This window comes from Centroberyx gerrardi, chromosome 24 (assembly GCF_048128805.1).
Source record: "Centroberyx gerrardi isolate f3 chromosome 24, fCenGer3.hap1.cur.20231027, whole genome shotgun sequence".
Classification (NCBI taxonomy): Eukaryota; Metazoa; Chordata; class Actinopteri; order Beryciformes; family Berycidae; genus Centroberyx; species Centroberyx gerrardi.
The window spans coordinates 11,193,153-11,210,652 of record NC_136020.1 but is presented as its reverse complement, the minus strand read 5'-3'; the positions used below and the strand labels follow the sequence as shown (position 1 = coordinate 11,210,652).

Below are 17,500 nucleotides of genomic sequence, written 5' to 3'. Positions count from 1 at the left end.
CATCTACTCCTGTTGATTTCCTCCCCTGTACTATTGATTGCTTTTCTCCTCTTCCCCTGGTGTTCTCCCTAACAGCTCCTCTCACCGATCTATAGAGTAAATAAAGGCAAAGCTGAGCGAGAGAGGCAGAGAGAGAGAGAGAGAGAGAGAGAGAGAGAGAGAGAGAGAGAGAGCGCTTGCCATCCTGCTCGCTCTCAGACCAGTGAGGTGATTTCAAGGTTGATTGGGAACAACAAACTATCTGAGAGAACACTTAGAACTGGTACTGCATGCTATCCTTCCCCTCAACACCCCTCTTTCCACCCCCCTGTGTGTGTGTGTGTGTGTGTGTGTGTGTGTGTGTGTGTGTGTCAGTTGTGTATTCTAAGTGCTCCTTGTGTATTGGCGTTTTTGGTACATGTTATTAAAGATGCATTGTGTAAGACTTTGGTCTGGAGTCAGTGGACTGGTAGACTACTGGGTGCCTGTTTTCATATTTCTTTTCTTTGTAAAAATCTTTCTCGCCTTGGCCAAGCGAGGCCAAACATTTCATAAGACAGCCTTGTAGAATATAAACACAGCGCATTCATTCTCCATAATCATTCATGGCAAATTGATCCCTGTCCCTTTTTACCTTTCTCACTACTTCTTTATTGATTACATTCTCTCTCTGCTTCCACTCATTTTCTTTTTCACTCCTCTCAGTGTTGACTGATTCTCTCTCCCCTCTGCCTTCTTTCTTATGCTATTCTCTGTACATCTATCTATCTATCTATCTATCTATCTATCTATCTATCTATCTATCTATCTATCTATCTATCTATCCATCCATCCATCTATCCATCCATCCATCTATCTATAAATAGATAGGAGTGCCATTTCATTCTGAGAGTGATGTGCCACTTTTAGAATGAAATGGCACTATACTGTGTGTGTGTGTGTGTGTGTGTGTGTGTGTGTGTGCGTGTGTGTGTGTGAGGCACTAATTAATTTAGCTCCAATCATTTCTATGAACGACAACATTGTTAACGCCTTTTGTTCTGCTAAGAAGCTCAAGTGGAGGTGCGATGAGACTGAAGGACAAATGAAGATGAATATTTCTATCCTCGGAATATCACATGGTGCAGTTGGCACTGCACATGGCGTTACAATTGTTAGGGCTGAGGAGCCTGTAGGGGAGGGCTGTGGGACAGGCGTGTGTGTGTGTGTGTGTGTGTGTGTGTGTGTGTGTAGTCTACACACTAGGGACAGACTTAATGCATTGTTAATTCGCTGTCACACTATCTCCCAGGAAGATGACCCCTCTCCTTCTTTCTTCAACTTTCTCTTTCCCCATCCTCCTTTCTCTCTCTTCAGCCCATCTAAATTGTATGAAGCAACGTCTGTTAGCTATTTCTCCTCTGAGGTTTGGAAGATGGCTGTAAAAACACACTTTCGAAGCTTGCAAAGCACAGCTGGCATGCTAGTGATGCTATTAGTCTCTATGCTTGTTAGTATTAGAGATTTGGATTCTTAGGATTTTACAATCTGTTGACTACAGGGACTGTCAGATCCAAAAATACTTCATTTTAGATGGGAATCTGTGAATGGAGGACAAGTGTGTTCCTCACTAGTGTGTTTGTTTCCCGTTTCTTTCCACTTAGCCTGGCCCTGCCTGCTGTGTATCTATGGACATTATCTGAAACAGAGTATGTTCCCCTTCTCCCCGGGTGTTAGGGGGATCTAGCAGGACGTCTTCCATCAGGCTGAGGATTAGGCCTCTTCATGGTCTGCTGGCAGCACTATTGACCTCACTTGACTTTCAAATAAATGAAAGGGGCGCGGGGAAGGAGGGGGAAAGGGACACACACACAGACACACACACACAGAGTTGTGAGGCATGTTACCACGCTGGGGAGTTTCCCTGGTGACCATCGAAGCATAACTTTGGTAGAGGCCCTGTGTGCCTGTGCATGTGTGTGTTTACTTGTCCAGACAGCAGAGTGTTTTATAATTATCCTCAAGAGACCAGACAACTGACCTGCAGGAAAAAACATAACTGACATGTTTATGTGGTGAATATATCAGTGTGGGCACAGTTTGTATGAATGTATGTATGTGTGTGTGCGCATCTGCGTGATCTGTATCCACTAGAGTACTCAAAAAGCAGACTGCTGTTCCCAATGTCTTCTAGGAAAGCCAAAGATTTGCCACAGCCTCTCTCCGGAGTTTTGTTTCTCCATCAATATCCAGTCTAACTCAAGAAAACAGACGAAGAGGATGGGAGGAACATGCGGGAAGGGAGAAAGTAATTTGAAATTCCCACTCCCACCATATGTTGCTCCTATAAATTGCCTTAATTGAGTGTAGTGTGTGTGACACATTGGCCCAACACAGTGTACTGGGTATTGTCAAATGGGCCGCTGCAGTTTCGAACAGTGAATACTATTTGCTTAATCTTGATCTTTAGACCTTTAGATATTGACCCATTGCTTTAGTGTCATTAATTAATTTCTTTAATATAAGAAATTGTATGTCTAAAAGGTGCTTCCTATATTACAGGTTGGTGACCAAAATGTGCTGTGGACCTGGCAAGGGTGGTAGTAATGATCATTGAGTCTAGGCGTAGGTCAAGCCTAAATTCACAATTTGGAAAGACACTTAAAGAAAGCCAGAGAGAAAGTCAGCCACTGAAATAGGCGAGCTACTAAACTGAGCTGGCTCTAGTTGGTAAAATCCTGTACGTCCAAACACAACAGTGGTTTATTGTTTATTGGGATCTTTCAACAGAGCAGAGAACAATAGAGAGCAGACAAACAGGAGCGATTAAAGCAGGGGCATGAAGTCCCGCCTGCTCTGCGGTGGAGGCGGCACTCGGGGGGGTTTCAGTTACACCACGACCCTGTTAAGAATTCACAAGCTGGGGGTCTGAGAGGGGTGAGGAGGTTGGGAAAGGTAAACCCAGGGTCAATCAATCAGACTGGCTTCTGCCGTGCATTTGTGTGTGTGTGTGTGTGTGTGTGTGTTGGATGGGTGAGTTGAGGAGGGGAGAAATGGTGTCCAAATGATGGAAGGTTCACATGTCTCATATGAACACTACACATTTCTATATTGTTGCCATGCTTTATGAAAAATAGAATTGGTTGCTATGTTAACACTTGTGGTAACCAGAGAACTAGTTTGTGATCTTTCTTTCTTCCTCCTCCTTTTTATTATTTTATTGAAGACACACACACATTACACCTGTAATCTCTGTTTCTACCCTTGTGATGGTGAAACACTCACCTAGACACCTGAGATTGCCTAAAGTGGCAAATAACTGGCATTTTGGTTATTTTCTCTCTTTCGGTTCTATTCTCGTTTTGTCGGCTTGACACTAATTCTCCAGCAAGGCGTGTGTGTGCGTGCGTGCGTCTGCCCTTGTGTGTGTGTGTGTGTGTGTAGAGAGGTGAGCTGAGGCGAACTGATTCTATCAGGCTAAGTGTGACAGGACAATCTGTGGCCACCCATTTGCTCTGACTGGGAGGATGTCCAGGGTTTTAGAGGGCTTTTGCACACAAACACACACACACACACTTGCGCATGCATGCACACATACATGCACCCATGCGCACACAGTATTCACTTACAGGTGCACATACTCAAAAAATTCCAATTAGCAATGTTACCTAACATTTAAACAAGTTGAAGTTGTCATTGGAAATATGTGCAGAATGGCTGCTCTTGTGCCCTTACTTGGTTGTTTACATCGCCCATTCCTTTTTGTCTAAAATTAAATGTTGTGTAAAACTTTTTTAAGATGAATCTAGGAATATGTGACTTGCTGGAATGCAGCCTAGGTTTGATATTGATTTTCAATTTATATAGAGAGGGAAAGGGAAGCAAGCGGTGGCCATAAACTTGAAACCTCTAGACTCTACTAATGCATTAGGTTTGTGTGTATATGTGTATGTATATATGTGTGTGTGTGTGTGTGTGTGTGTCTGAGTGAGTGAGTGTGTGACTTTGCCTCTGACCTCTGGTATGTGACCCATACCCCATCAGTGTGTGTCCTCTGTCTGCTAATGCACTCTGTACCCTGGAGACCTCAAACACACACACACACACACACACACACACACGCACACACACACACACACACACACATGCACACACATTCCACTTTTCCTTCTTCCCTCACTCTGTCACAAACAAACTCACTCTCTCTTTCTCTCTCTCAGTCCCTTTGCTGATCTCTCTCTGATTTTTTTTTTACATTTCCGTCTTTCATTCACGGCTGCTCTCTCTTAGCAGTTTGTATCCGTCATTACTGATGTTTTCTTTCTTTCTGCGGAATTCCCAAGTCTCTCTGATTCCTTACCTCTCTCCCTCTATCATCTCTCCATCCGTCTCTCTCTTCTACTCTCCGTTTCTCCCTCTGTCTATCTCTCCCTCTCCTTCCCCCTCTCTCTCTCTGGGTTTCAATGTGTTGGTTCCACTGCGATTTCTCTGTCACACTCCTGCTGCTTCTCTGCCCTCGCCATGTCCTCTCACTGCCAGCAGGGATGAAGGCGCTAAATGTACTCAGTCACACACACACACACACGTACGCAGACATACACAGAGACACACACACACACTACCCCAGGGCTAGCACCAGCACAAGAAACCAATTTTCAATTTACAGTGGAGTGGGAAATCTCCCTGCCCCCAGCAAGCACTATCTCCCACTCCAATCTAGAGGGACAGGGGCTTGACAGCAATTGGGGTGTGTGCGTGTGTGTGTGTGTGTGTGAGAGAGAGAGCAACAGAGAAAGAGAGAGCAAGAAAGAGAGAGAGAGAGAGAGAGCAATACGGACAGAGAAGGAGAGAGGGAGAAGCGGGAAAATAGGAGAAAGAGAAAACAATTCAGCGAGGCAGAGGTAGAGTGAGTTTGAGGATAATGAATTTAACTATGTGATCTCATTCAGTAGTTTCCCACAGTCGGGATGTCCTGGTGGCTCAGTGGTCTAAGGTGCATACCCTGTAACCGCAACTTTCGACCTTTGTTGCATGTCATCCCCCTCTCTCTCCCAGTCTTTCCTGATTCTCTCCACTTTAAACTATTTAATAAAGGCAAAATAATGCCAAAAAAAAAGAAAATTGTTTCCCATAATCACAGTAGCTATCAATCCCCCCATGTCAACTCCTGCAGTTTGGAGCGGCGCCCATCAGAACCCTGGCAGTGCCCGCCGGTATCTGTGCTCTCAGCGGGCTCTGGTTTCAGGGCCGGTAAACGATGCCAGTGGCTCGGTTTGGTAATGGATCTAAGGGGGGTGCTGGCACGAGGCCGAGCCCCAGGAAAGCTATCTGAGGCTGGCTTGGGCTCGCTACAGGAGTCCCTGAGTGCTCCAGGGCTGCAGGGGATGGAGTGCTGGGCATGGGCCCAGGCGTCAGGGAGGTAGGGGAGGATAACCACCCAAACACTGGCCCTCTCTGGACGGCTAATGTGTGGGAGGCTCAGAGAATCAATGGTCAGTGGGAAGGGAGTGGAGAGATAGAGTGTATCTGTGTGTGGAGAGTGAAAGAGAGAGAATCAGAGTGTGTGTGTGTGTGTGTGTGTGTGTGTGTGTGTGTGTGTGTGTAGGTCTCTGGTAATCAGTACTTACATGTTGTGCAGGACACACCAGCCACAGTGGGGATCTCCTGATCCAAGACATTCACTGCAGGTTGAGTACTGACCACAGGCCTCCACCGGCACCCTCGACAACTACAGAGAGACAAACACACAGGGTTACAAACAGCGGAGACACTCAAAGGCCCCTTGAGCATGACACTAAAGTGACATTTCACACTGGCAGAGCATTTACATTTTTAGTGCACATAACTCTGTAAGAGTGTGTGAATGGAATGAGGGAGAGGAGAAATACTGAAAGGCAATGACAGAAGTGAGAAAGAGAGAGGATGAGAGAACAAGGGAAAGGCAAGAGAAATGTAATGATTTAAAATGTTAAAGAAATGTAATGTTCAGGTAGGCCATGGGACGTGTGTGTGTCTGTGTGTGTTTCAGAGGTATGTGTGTGTGTGAGAGAGAGAGATAGGGAATCTATGTTAATATATGGATCCAGGGCCTGTCCCTAAGCTCAGAATACACAATACAGAAACTGCTCTTCCACAATTACTCATAGACTTACAGAACACTCCTCAGGTTAGACAAGCTTAAAATGAATTTCGCCATGCACCAAGTGATGCCTTATAAGTAATACAAGTTCTCTAAATCAGATATTTAAGTGTGACAGGGTGTATAAATAGTTGGATGATGGTCGAGTTGTGTTCTTCCATGCTAGTGTGTCTATGGGATGTCCTACTCCACCTAAGAAACCATAGATTTCCTTCAGAATTGGCCAAAAAAAACAAGGATAAGCAAAGCAATACTACACTTAGAAAGAGTTTGATAGGTTGTATTGACAGGCCATGACCTTTTTAAAAGTCCATATCAAACAAATCAAAACAATATGTAAAGTTACAATGCAAAGTCTTTTGATACTGATTTTCATGAAAATGTAATTGCTTAACAGCCTCCATCTCTCTTCATTGGCTCCATATGGGCAACTTCACCGTTTGGGACAGCGGTCTATCTATTATGATATATGGTCCTGCCAATTCATACTGGCATTGACTGGCACTGATTGGCATGGGCCTTGAGTGACTGAGTGCAAGGGGCAAAGCTGAGATAGACCTTAGCTGTCCCCTCCTCCTGTCACCATGGTAACAGCATGGCGCAATAATAGGTGTTGCTGGCACTTTTGATTAATGAGCCGTCATTGGTGGATGACCGCTGTCACTCGCCGAGAGAAGAGAGAGACGACATCATCAGCGTGGGACTGCTATTGGGTTATGACGAGGGGATAGCCGTGTGTGTGTGTGTGTGTGTGCGTGTGTGTGTGTGTTTCTGTCTGCACACACTGCATTTCAAGCTTGAAAACAGAGTTTCAGATGAAGCTGAGAGTAAACAAATCTTTCTCTTCTCTCTCTCTCTCCGTCCTCAAATCTCTTAATAAATCAGCCAAGGACGTTTAATACCTTTGGTAGATATGAAAACATTTTTCTGTGGCAAATACTTATCCCACAGTGAAAAAATACAGCCAGATATACATGCCAAAGATTTCTGGATAAGAGAAATGATATGATTCGATTTTTTTTTTCTGGGTTATGTTTCAAGTGAAACAATATGATTTCCAAGCCGATCATCACACATCCATTCAGCCTCTTCACCACTTAGTCACTTCTATAATCAATGGATAAAGTAAATGTTTTGAATTTAAGACACAGCTTTTCCTACCTATCACTTTTTTTAATGCTGTTTTACACAAAGTAATCTGTCTTTAGATAAACACATATTGATGTAATCCAGGTCACCTTCAAATCATCAAATCAGCTCACAGTTACAGTACACCAGTGTACATCAGTGTTGAGAATCAAACCAGCAACCTTTTGGATATTGGTTGCAGTTTCTACCTCTGGACAAACCTGATGCCAATAAACATATCTTTGCAGCACATTTTACTGACTGATTTCAATGTTTAAAAGTTTAAAAAGGATCATAATGGACCTATCCAATGTACGGCATGACCGAATGTAACAAGAGATCAGAAAAATGGCGCCTAGTGGTATCTCTAAAGCGCACCCTGGCACTGATGGCAGCACTATCTCTGTTGGACACACATGACTATCACACAGCACATCTCTGCCTGACAGTCCCTCTCTCTCTCTCTCTCTCTCTCTCTCTCTCACATGAAAACACACCACGTCAATGCCATAAATATGAGCATAGACACACTCGCATGCAAACCGTGAAAGTCACATTTCAACACATGCGCGCACACAGATGCACGTGACCCACAAAAATACACACGCTGTCACTGGAGTCAGATTTTTTTTCCCAGATATGAAGACATTGACACGCTGGCAGAAAAATGGAAATGCTCAGATTTAGCTCTGAAATACCTCTCCATCTCTCTCTCTCTCTCTCTCTCTCTTTCTCTCTACATCTATGTCTCTCTGTCTCTCCTGTGTCTCTCTCCCAGTACTATAAATAGCGGGCTTCGGCTCAGACAGACATGTGCGCGCGCATGCACGCACACACACACACACACACACACACACATACACACACACACAGCTCAATGAATTCGAAGGGGGCGTATCACCTTGTCAAAGTCAAGAGGAATCCTGCAAGCTATTACAGATTAGAAACAATGCATGTGCATCTGTGTGTTTTGTGTAAGTGTGTGTGTGTGCTTGTGCGTGTGCGTGTGTGTGTGTGTTGTAGGAAAAATCAGAGGGCATGTTTTGCCCTCCCTATTGCGTAGAAGCACATATGCATAAAGTAGATAAAGGGAATGAGTTTGAGATGGAATCAGAGAGATAGTCGTGCATGTATGTGTGTGTGCATGTGATCAAATTCAACACTGATCTTCGTTGCATCTCACATGATGGATTCCCTCCCATCCTGTCATTTTCCACCCCTCCCACCCCGACCCCCCTCCCCCCTTTCTCCTTCCATACTTGCTCCTCCCTTCCTGTGATAAGCTCCCCCACTGCCTCAGCCCACTGCCAGCTAAATAACCTGTTAGTCACTGGAGAGAAAGGCCATTGTGTCAGCCTATGGAGGGATTTCAGCTGCCAAATCCTTATCATGAGAGTATATGAAACCACAATCTCCCTGTGTGTGTGTGTGTGTGTGTGTGTGTGTGTGTTTGTTTATGTAATCCACGTAGCCGTGTCACCGAATCGAGTGGTTTGTCACCTTGTGATCTGCAGGAAAGCTAAGCACCCAGACAGAGCTGTAGCAAACAATGCCTCCATATCTGAATGCTTTATAATTTAACACTTCATCGGTGGCAGATACGCTGATACACACACCACCCACGTGTATACACATATACAAACACACACACAGATTTAGATTTCGTAGAATGGAAGGGGCCTCCTGATGCCTATCGAGGCCTCAGATGCCTGCATCTGGGGAAATGGTTTTCTCAACAGATAAAACACACACACACACACAAAGACAAACACACATCATTTTCAGAGCCAAGCTGAGGCAATGGGTGCCAATGTGAGCCCTCTGTTCCAGAGCTCGCACCCTGATATCATTCATTCTCTTTCTCTCTTTCTGTCTATCTCTCTTTCTCTGTCGCTCAAAAGCTCTGAGGTGTGTAAGATCATACATTCATCATCTCTCCTAAGCCTCAACTCTCTCTGACTGACGCACACACACACACACACACACACACGCAGGCAACACTTTTGTCCCCTCTTTTATCAAAAAAATAGAGGGATTTGGTGGCTAAACGACCCAATGCACCCCTTGTCTCTCTCATCTCGATATCACATTCATTTCATGCTACCTTCTTCATGGGTTTTGCCACAGAGGCAACCATTACGGCTCACTGTCTCTTCACTATGGCTGCACTATCATATCGGCAGGAATAAATACAAAGGATGGGGTGCACGGCATTGATAATTCCCTCCTGTTTCAGGTGAGCAAATGACAGCTATTACACACCGCACTCTCCCTCCTTTCACAATAGGGAGAGACAGAAGCTGCTGAATATAATCATGCTTTTAAAAACGCAGAGATGACAGAGGGACTCGATGCTTTAATGTCTAGGGAGAGAGATGAAGCGGTGTGTGATCATTTACTGCGGTAGCAAAATAGCATCAATCCTTACATATATGTGTCTATTATGTACCTGGGAGATGGGAGAGTGAGTTTTTTCTATAAGTGTATTCTCCACTATAAGGTGTTCATCACTACAGTAAGGTAGAGAAGGTGAAGCTTGACTTAGTCTCTCTCCAGTTCTATTTCTGTCCCCCTTCCCTCCCAGCTCCTCTGTAACGCCAGGGGCGCTCCACTCGGCCTGCGGTGGGAGACTGATCATTTATTAAATCTGCAGAGACTTTTATTATCAACTAATTCTCCTGCCTCATCTCTATTCCTCTCCTCATCCTGCTCTTTCCCTCCCTCCTCCACTCGTAATTAAACAGGGATTCCACCTGCAGCCAAACTCCACCACTCCAAATGAACAGAGAGAGGGAAATTAAAGCGATAGTCCAATTCTGCTTTACAGCCTTTGGGGCACACAGAACTTGTCTTATCTTTTCTCCTCCTCCCCCAGGCTAGCTCTGTCTTTCTCCCCTTCCCTGGTGTGAGTTTGTTCATTAGTTGGGCATCAATGCTGGCAGAGCATCATTACGATGTCTTTGGCTAAGCCTATTGGGCAGGGAGCAGAAATTAATATAATATCACTTGGTTATGTAACCTAGTGTTATTTGGTTATGTTTAATAACACTGTGTCTGAGTAAGCAATGTGTGTGTGTGTGTGTGTGTGGCAGAGACAGTGTCATGTGTATGTGCATACTGCAGACTGTAGCACTCATCTCTAATCAAACATCCTGAAGTTGTGCTGACTGCGAGCAAACCAGCTACAATCATTAAATATGGGGAAGTGAAATCATAATCCATATCCATGACAATGGTTCTCATGACAACATGTCAGCAATCCCCTGGACCCCTCAACCAATCACCAACCAGATCTCCATCAGCCTTTACTGTTGAGGCTGACATGTGTAGTGTTGTAAAGCACGGTAGTTAACATGCCTGAACCCACATTCAATCAGCCTCCCTGGATTATGTGCACATCTCTGTGACTCACATCACTCTTCTTTCTGCTCCAAAGCAATGTCAGTGTTTAGCTCATATAATGGATGAAACAACGACCCATTTCTCCTGCACTTCAACTCTCTCAGCCTGTCTCTCTTCTCTTCTCCATCCCAAAATCAACTGAATTCAGTTCATTTGTTCATTCATTCATCCACTGGTGCCCGTCTCTCTCTGGCTGGATGGAGGAGGGATTGACGTGGGAGTCAAATGGAGCGAGGGACGCATCAATGATCCGCCGCCTCGTCACGGCTGACGCGCCGCTCAATCCGTCAACCACCGACCACCGGTATCATATCATAAACTCGGTTAACAGACTGGGCCAATGGCTGCAGGTGCAATATTGTTTTCTTTTGATGTTCTCAGAGGTCAAATGAGAAAGCCATCCATTGCGCTGTCGGGATTGTCAGCGCATGACAAACGACTCGGATGTGATCCATCATTTTCACTTATCTCTCCATTCCAAAGAGGGAGAGGAAAAGCCCCCCTGGTTAAATATTGCCTCGCAATGTTTTTAAAAAAAATCTCATTTGCATTAACGCTGGGAGAAGAGGGTCGCGCTATAGAGCCACACTAAAGGTGGCATTCCTGAGCTGCAGTCTGCACATACCTGATGGGCCAAATCTTTACACAAGGTTGCAGTCGATTCACTTTCAATTCAGTCAATTCAGGATGTGAAGACAGTGTGGCTTACAGTTTTGAGTGACTGTCCCAGTGCAGAAAGGTCATGCGTTCGATCCCCATGGGGAAATCGCGTTAGGGTGCTCTGGATGAGGGCATCGGCTAAATGCCTAATATTTAAGTGGCTTCTCTTCATTCAACTATAAACCGTTTCTAAACCTATCTTTGAAGCTTTTCTTGGAAAGCTTGAGACAGTTTAGTAATATGAGTCCTTAGTGAACAAGTTACATTCTCCTGGGCCATATGAGGCACCAATCTGCTTGGTTTTTACCCTCTGTCAGCTTTGGTAAGCCTGCATTTAACAAATATGCAACTAAAAGCTACAGCATGCCAAGCTCAGCTACACTAAATTCACACAGCACAGCTTGCTCTAACAGCATGCTAATGTTATCCCACCTCATTGTCAGTCCTCTATGCTAGAAGTGAGCTGAAGCCTTGAAGGACTCCGACGACGGAAAAGGCAATTAAGTTGCGGGGTGAGGTCTGACCCTTCGGTGTGCTAACGGGATTTGCATTCAGTGTGTGATGCCACGTCCCCAGTGGCAGGGGGAAGAAGTGTGGCACGCACACACACACACACACACACATACACAGTGGCTAATTCTGCCCAAGCTGCATCATCTTGCCCCGGGGCCTAGCCTTGGTAAAAAATAAGCCTATATACTACACAGCCACAGCACACAGCTTGGCCTGTTGTCTATAGGCGAGACAGAAAGGGAAGCTGTTGATGATGAGTCACATAAATTGAAAATTGCATTACAAGTGTGTGTGTGTCTGTGTATGTGTCTGCCTGTCAGTTTTATAATGTATTTGCACATTCGCAAGAGACAGGGAAACAAGCTTCAGAAATTATATATACAGAAAGAAAAAGAGAGAGAGAGAGAGAGAGAGAGAGAGAGAGCGAGAGAGAGTAAGAGAGCGAGAGAGAGTAAGAAAGAGCCAGAGAGAAAGAAAGAGAGAGAGAGAGAGATGGATGGAGAGAGACAGAAAGAGAAAGACAAAGGCAGACACTTCAAAAGAGACTTTGAGTGAGCCGAGAGTTCACTCCAACCTTTTCTGCCCCACTTCGTTGACATTTCCTCAGAAGTGTGTCAGGCAGCGATGTCTGCAGCGTATCTGCTCTGTTCACTTGCCTTGTTAGACCACAGCAGCCTCCAGCTAAACTGGGACACAACATAATATGCACATCTAAACACCTTCATAAACTCACAACCACACGCTGGGGGACTGAGGATGCCACGCTGGAAGGGATGTGGTAAAATGTTCCCCGCTGATAGAAATTAAAGGTTGCTGTTATTAAACATCTTTGATGAGATGCTAAGATGTGATACTTTCACAAATGGGCTTGTCGGATTTCCCTCGGGGGTTCAAAACAGAAAAAGCATTTGACTTTGAACGATCTCACCCCGCTATAGTACACACTTTCAATAATTCACTCTTACAGAATCTGCATTTGCTATGCTGGATATAAATAATTTAGCACAATGAGTGTGGATGTTGCAGCACTTTCCAGCAACAGTTTATATATGAGCCACAGTATGTGAAAAAATACCTAAAAAAAACACTCTCACGCAAGAAAGCCAGTTATGAATGTATCCAATAAAATCCAACCGAAGACTGACAAAACAAGTGCTGGCAGGAAAAGTTAATGTGTTTGTTGGGTTGCTGGAGGGTAATGGTAGGGTTACAGGAGCGCTAGAGGATGGATTGAATGACTAAGACACAACAGAAAACAGCTTCAAGTCTGAACATGGCCAGCTGCTGAATCATGTACTCTGTGCTGTGAGAATGACACTCAATGTGCACAACCCATAGCCAATCCCAGTTCATTCAAATTACTTTCTCATGACCAGATCCAAACATAATCATCATTGATTTCTCAGAGATTTTTTGGCTGAGGAGTTGTGGGAACTCTGTGGCTTCTGTTGGGTGTATCTTTTTTTGGATTCCAAAATGTACTACAAATTCATGCTTTTTTTAAGTGATGCCTACTCTTACGAATTATGGCATAAGACTAAATTATGGGTTGCTGTTACAGTTCTAGTTGTCTTCAGAATGTTGCATGTTTTTGAGAATATAACCATCTGAATTTTTTAAATGTTGACTGTTGAATCGAAGGTTGCCAAGTTTTTCTAAAATGGATGTATACTATTTTGGAATGAAACCCTTTATTTGTTGAAGCTGGGCAAGGAGGACTGTGGTCACAAATGGCTGAGTGAATATAAACAATGAAGAGACCAAATGCCACTTCACTGAGTGCAAGACAAACACTGAAACTGCGCCGCAATCTATTCCTATTCTCCACCTCGTCACAATAAACCCTGAGTCAACTTTGGAATTGGATTCAATAAACATTAAGTCCATTCAGTGGGTGGATTTTCTACAAAATTAGAAAATTTGTCCTAAAAGTAAGTTGGTATTAAAGTAATTATTAAAAAATTTAAAAAGAATGCCCCATTATTAGTGTGCCATTTGTAGTTTTAATTTACATTTTGAATGAGTGAACTGAAAGTGAAATGACTTCACCCCTGCCTCATTCATTTCAACCCAGTTGTCTTCATTGTGGTTGAGCTGACAGTTGAACCAATGTTAACAGCAGAAATACAGTAGTGAACCAGCCAGTATTAACAGAGGGGTCGCCCTGCCGCTGTCACTCAAACCCCAACCCTGACATCTATAATCCCAGCCCATTCTACAGGCTGACTGGCCTCTTTAATAGCAGAACATCTATTGAACTCACCAATTAGATGACACGTGTGTGTGTGTGTGTGTGTGTGTGTGTGTGTGTGTATCACAGAAAGAAAGAGAGATCCAATTAGAGGACAGCTAATCACTGGATTAATGAGGGGGTAGGGATGACAGATCACTCTGTTAGTGAAGAGTAGTGAAATGAAGGGAGGTAAAAAAGAGGGGTAGTGAGGGAGGAAGACAAATGGAATAAAGCTGGAGAGAGAGGAGATTGACAGAAAGGAGAAAGCAGGCAACACAAAAAGCAGAATCCTGGCTCCCATTAGCAATCCCCTTAAAAATCAATGGGACTTGTAGATCCAAAAAACTGTAATCCTGAAAAAACTAACTAAAAAACAGATCAGACAATGAGAGGATGGAAGGAAAAAGGAAAAAGAGGTAATGAGGATGGATATATCTTAGTATATCTTATATGCTTCTGAATGTGTGTGTGTGCGTGTGTGTGTGTTCGGCCAGCTCCCTTCTCTAATCAGTGCATAATGTGACAGAGACAGGAGCAGGATACAGTGCTGCACGTCTCAGCATGCTGCCTTTCTCTTTCCAGCAGAACCTGTGACACCCACAGAACCACCCACCCACACACACACACACACGCACACTAACACATGCACTCGCTTCATGAACACATACTATATATATCCCTCTTTTTTTATCTCCTTTCTCTCTCCCTCTCACTCACTCCCTTTCCTCCATCCCCATCAGCTCAGTGTCTGACCCTCCCTGTCCTTTACTCGACCCTCACACTGAACTGCGGCTGACCTCCAGCCAGGCGGGATCCAGAGGTCTATCTGCCGGTCCACCCCAGGCCTGGCTTCACCAATCTGGGCCTAATGAGGGAGGGGTGAGGTGGGGGTAGAGCTGGCCCCTCCAACGCTGTCTGGAGCCCGGTTTGAACAACAACAGCAGGGGAGGAGCGGTATCGACCAACTGTGTTCTCAGCCCGCTCTTATGGGCCCCCCTCTCCTCTCTCTTCCTATCATGTGTTTCCTCTTTCTTTATTTCTCCCTCTTTCTATCTATCACTCTCTCTCTCTGAGTGTCTGGGTCCCAGGCCCCAGAAACAGCAGGGTGGCCTTCTGCTATCGACCGGCTCAGCCTGTTTTTATAGCGCTCACCACCAGTGGGAATCGGGAATGTGTGTGTGTGTGTGTGTGTGTGTGTGTGTGTGTGTAAGCTGTTATTCTAAACCACCAGACTGATCCAGCAGACAGTATTGTGTTTCAATGCCTGCAGCCTTGCATGTAAGGGCGACCACAACATATACAACACCCTGGTGACCTTTGAACTTAGCTGTCCCCGTGGGTCTTCGCTAACGTTCAGGGTAAAAAAATAAAGCCACTCAAGAACACAGTTATCTATGAATACTGACATATGGAGAAAATAATCACATTAATAGTTGCCATCATAGAAGTCACATTTCTTACTGCCAAACCCTTTCTTACCATTTCCCTGTTGTGATCGATGAACAAACATCAAAATTATAAAGCATCTCAGTGGCTCAGAGGAACAAAGCCACAGAGTACCAAGCACTCATTCAGCGGACATACTTTCATTTTGTTCTATACCTTTCAGAGCCAAAGACACTTTCACGCCAGGAGTCAGTGTGTGTGTGTTTGTGTGTGTGCTGGGTTCAGGTATATGGTTTTGTGAGTACTGTGTGTGTGTATGTGTTGTGTTCATTAACTGCTTTCTATATTTGTGTATATGATACTGCCCTGAGGGCTAATTCCCAGATGTTCCTCCTAAACAGTTAGTGGAGGACGGCCCTCTAACTAGGCTAATAGACTAATTACTACCAAGGCCACACACACACACACACACACACACACAGGCCCACTATTGGACAACAAAACTCATTTGGCTGCTTTTATTTTCACTCCGCACTAATTGGCATGCAAATTAAAAATGCTAAATTTGTAATACGATGTTGGGCGATAATAGTAAAACATAAAGGAATCCAACAGAATGGGAAGAAATGGAAATTACATCTTTTTAATAATTCATTTGTCATTCTGTAATATCTTCTGTAAGCCTAATTATATGTACTGAAATCCAGAAAATATATGTATAATTCAAAAATCTCACGTTGCTGGTTAACAGATTTGCACAAGAAAAGTGGTAATTGGATGCCGTGCCAAAAGAGTATCCTAAATGTCCTTATTCTGCTCTCACTCCCTCTCTCTTTCTCTCACTCTCTCTCTCTCTCTCACACACGCACACACACACACACACACACACACGCTCTCTCTGCAGATGGACTGACTGAGACCTCTGGAGAGGCAATGAGAGCTGCATTTGAAAGGGCACCTTCAACTCACCGTCTGTCTGATATTTAAAGTGGAGTGGTGTTATCGGGATAATCTTGGCCCTCCAAATATACACGTTTACACACACACACACACACACACACACGCACACACACACACAAAGTCAACTACACATTTGTAAATACTAACACTTTCATGGTGCCAGAGAGGTCTGTAATCCTCTGGAAGCTGCAGACAATATACAGGGGCAACTAGGCTATCGCTGCCAACAAAACACAGCAGTGGCCTTCTGTGATTATGGGTGAGGAGGAGGGAAAGAGGAGGGAGAGATGGAGGGAGAGAGAGAGAGAGAGAGAGAGAATGACATGCAGATTATCTGTACTTCAATGCTTTGTCTGGTCATGTCAATAAAGCACAATGTAGAGAACTAAATTGAATTGAAAGGAGGAAAAAAAAGAGACCCACTATGAAGAGGGGGGGGGGGGGGAGAGAGAGAGAGAGAGAGAGAGAGACCACTTCACTCTGTGTTGACTAGAGGAACTACTGGGTCAAAGATCATACAGGATGGCTGAGAGAGACAAATGGGACTCTTAAGATTGCTGTCTCTAGCATCACACCTGCTGTGAAATAGATGAGCGTGTGTGTGTGTGTGTGTGTGTGTGTGTGTGTGTGTGTGTGTGTGTGCATGTGCAGGGTCAGTTATTACATCATGGGCAGTTACTCCGTTATTGACTGTTTATGAGTGTGTGTGTGTGTGTGTGTGTGTGTGTGTGTGTGTGTGTGTATGTGTGTATGTGTGTGTGTTGGAGTGCCAAGGTGGGGTCAGTGTGTTGTGTATATGATTTGTTTGACAGTTGAAGCAAAGGATGTGTTTCACCGAGCTGCGGACTAATATGTCACCCTCTGTGTGTGTGTGTGCGTGTGTGTTGTGTGTGTGCACATGCTTTGTAGCAACTGACAGCATAATAATAAGTAATGAAATAATTTGCCAAAATGTAATAAAATGCACCTCTAAATGGGTTGAAAATGTAATAAAACCTGACAATGTAATAAAATGCTGGATAATATAATAACATCACAACAGCAAACTATTGATGCAATAATAACAATGGCACAACAGCAACTCAACCTGCATTATTACATTGTTCTTATTCTTATTTATG

General features: G+C 44.3%; 1 protein-coding gene across 1 annotated transcript in view; it reads right to left on the bottom strand.

The window, feature by feature from the left end:
- The window catches only part of plxna4 (plexin A4), a 251,739-nt gene that overhangs the window by 88,590 nt on the left and 145,649 nt on the right, over window positions 1-17,500 (bottom strand). Inside the window, exon 5 of the mRNA XM_071916007.2 lies at window positions 5,586-5,686. Within this exon, the coding sequence (XP_071772108.1) occupies window positions 5,586-5,686 (101 nt within the window). The remainder of the gene's footprint in view (window positions 1-5,585; window positions 5,687-17,500) is intronic.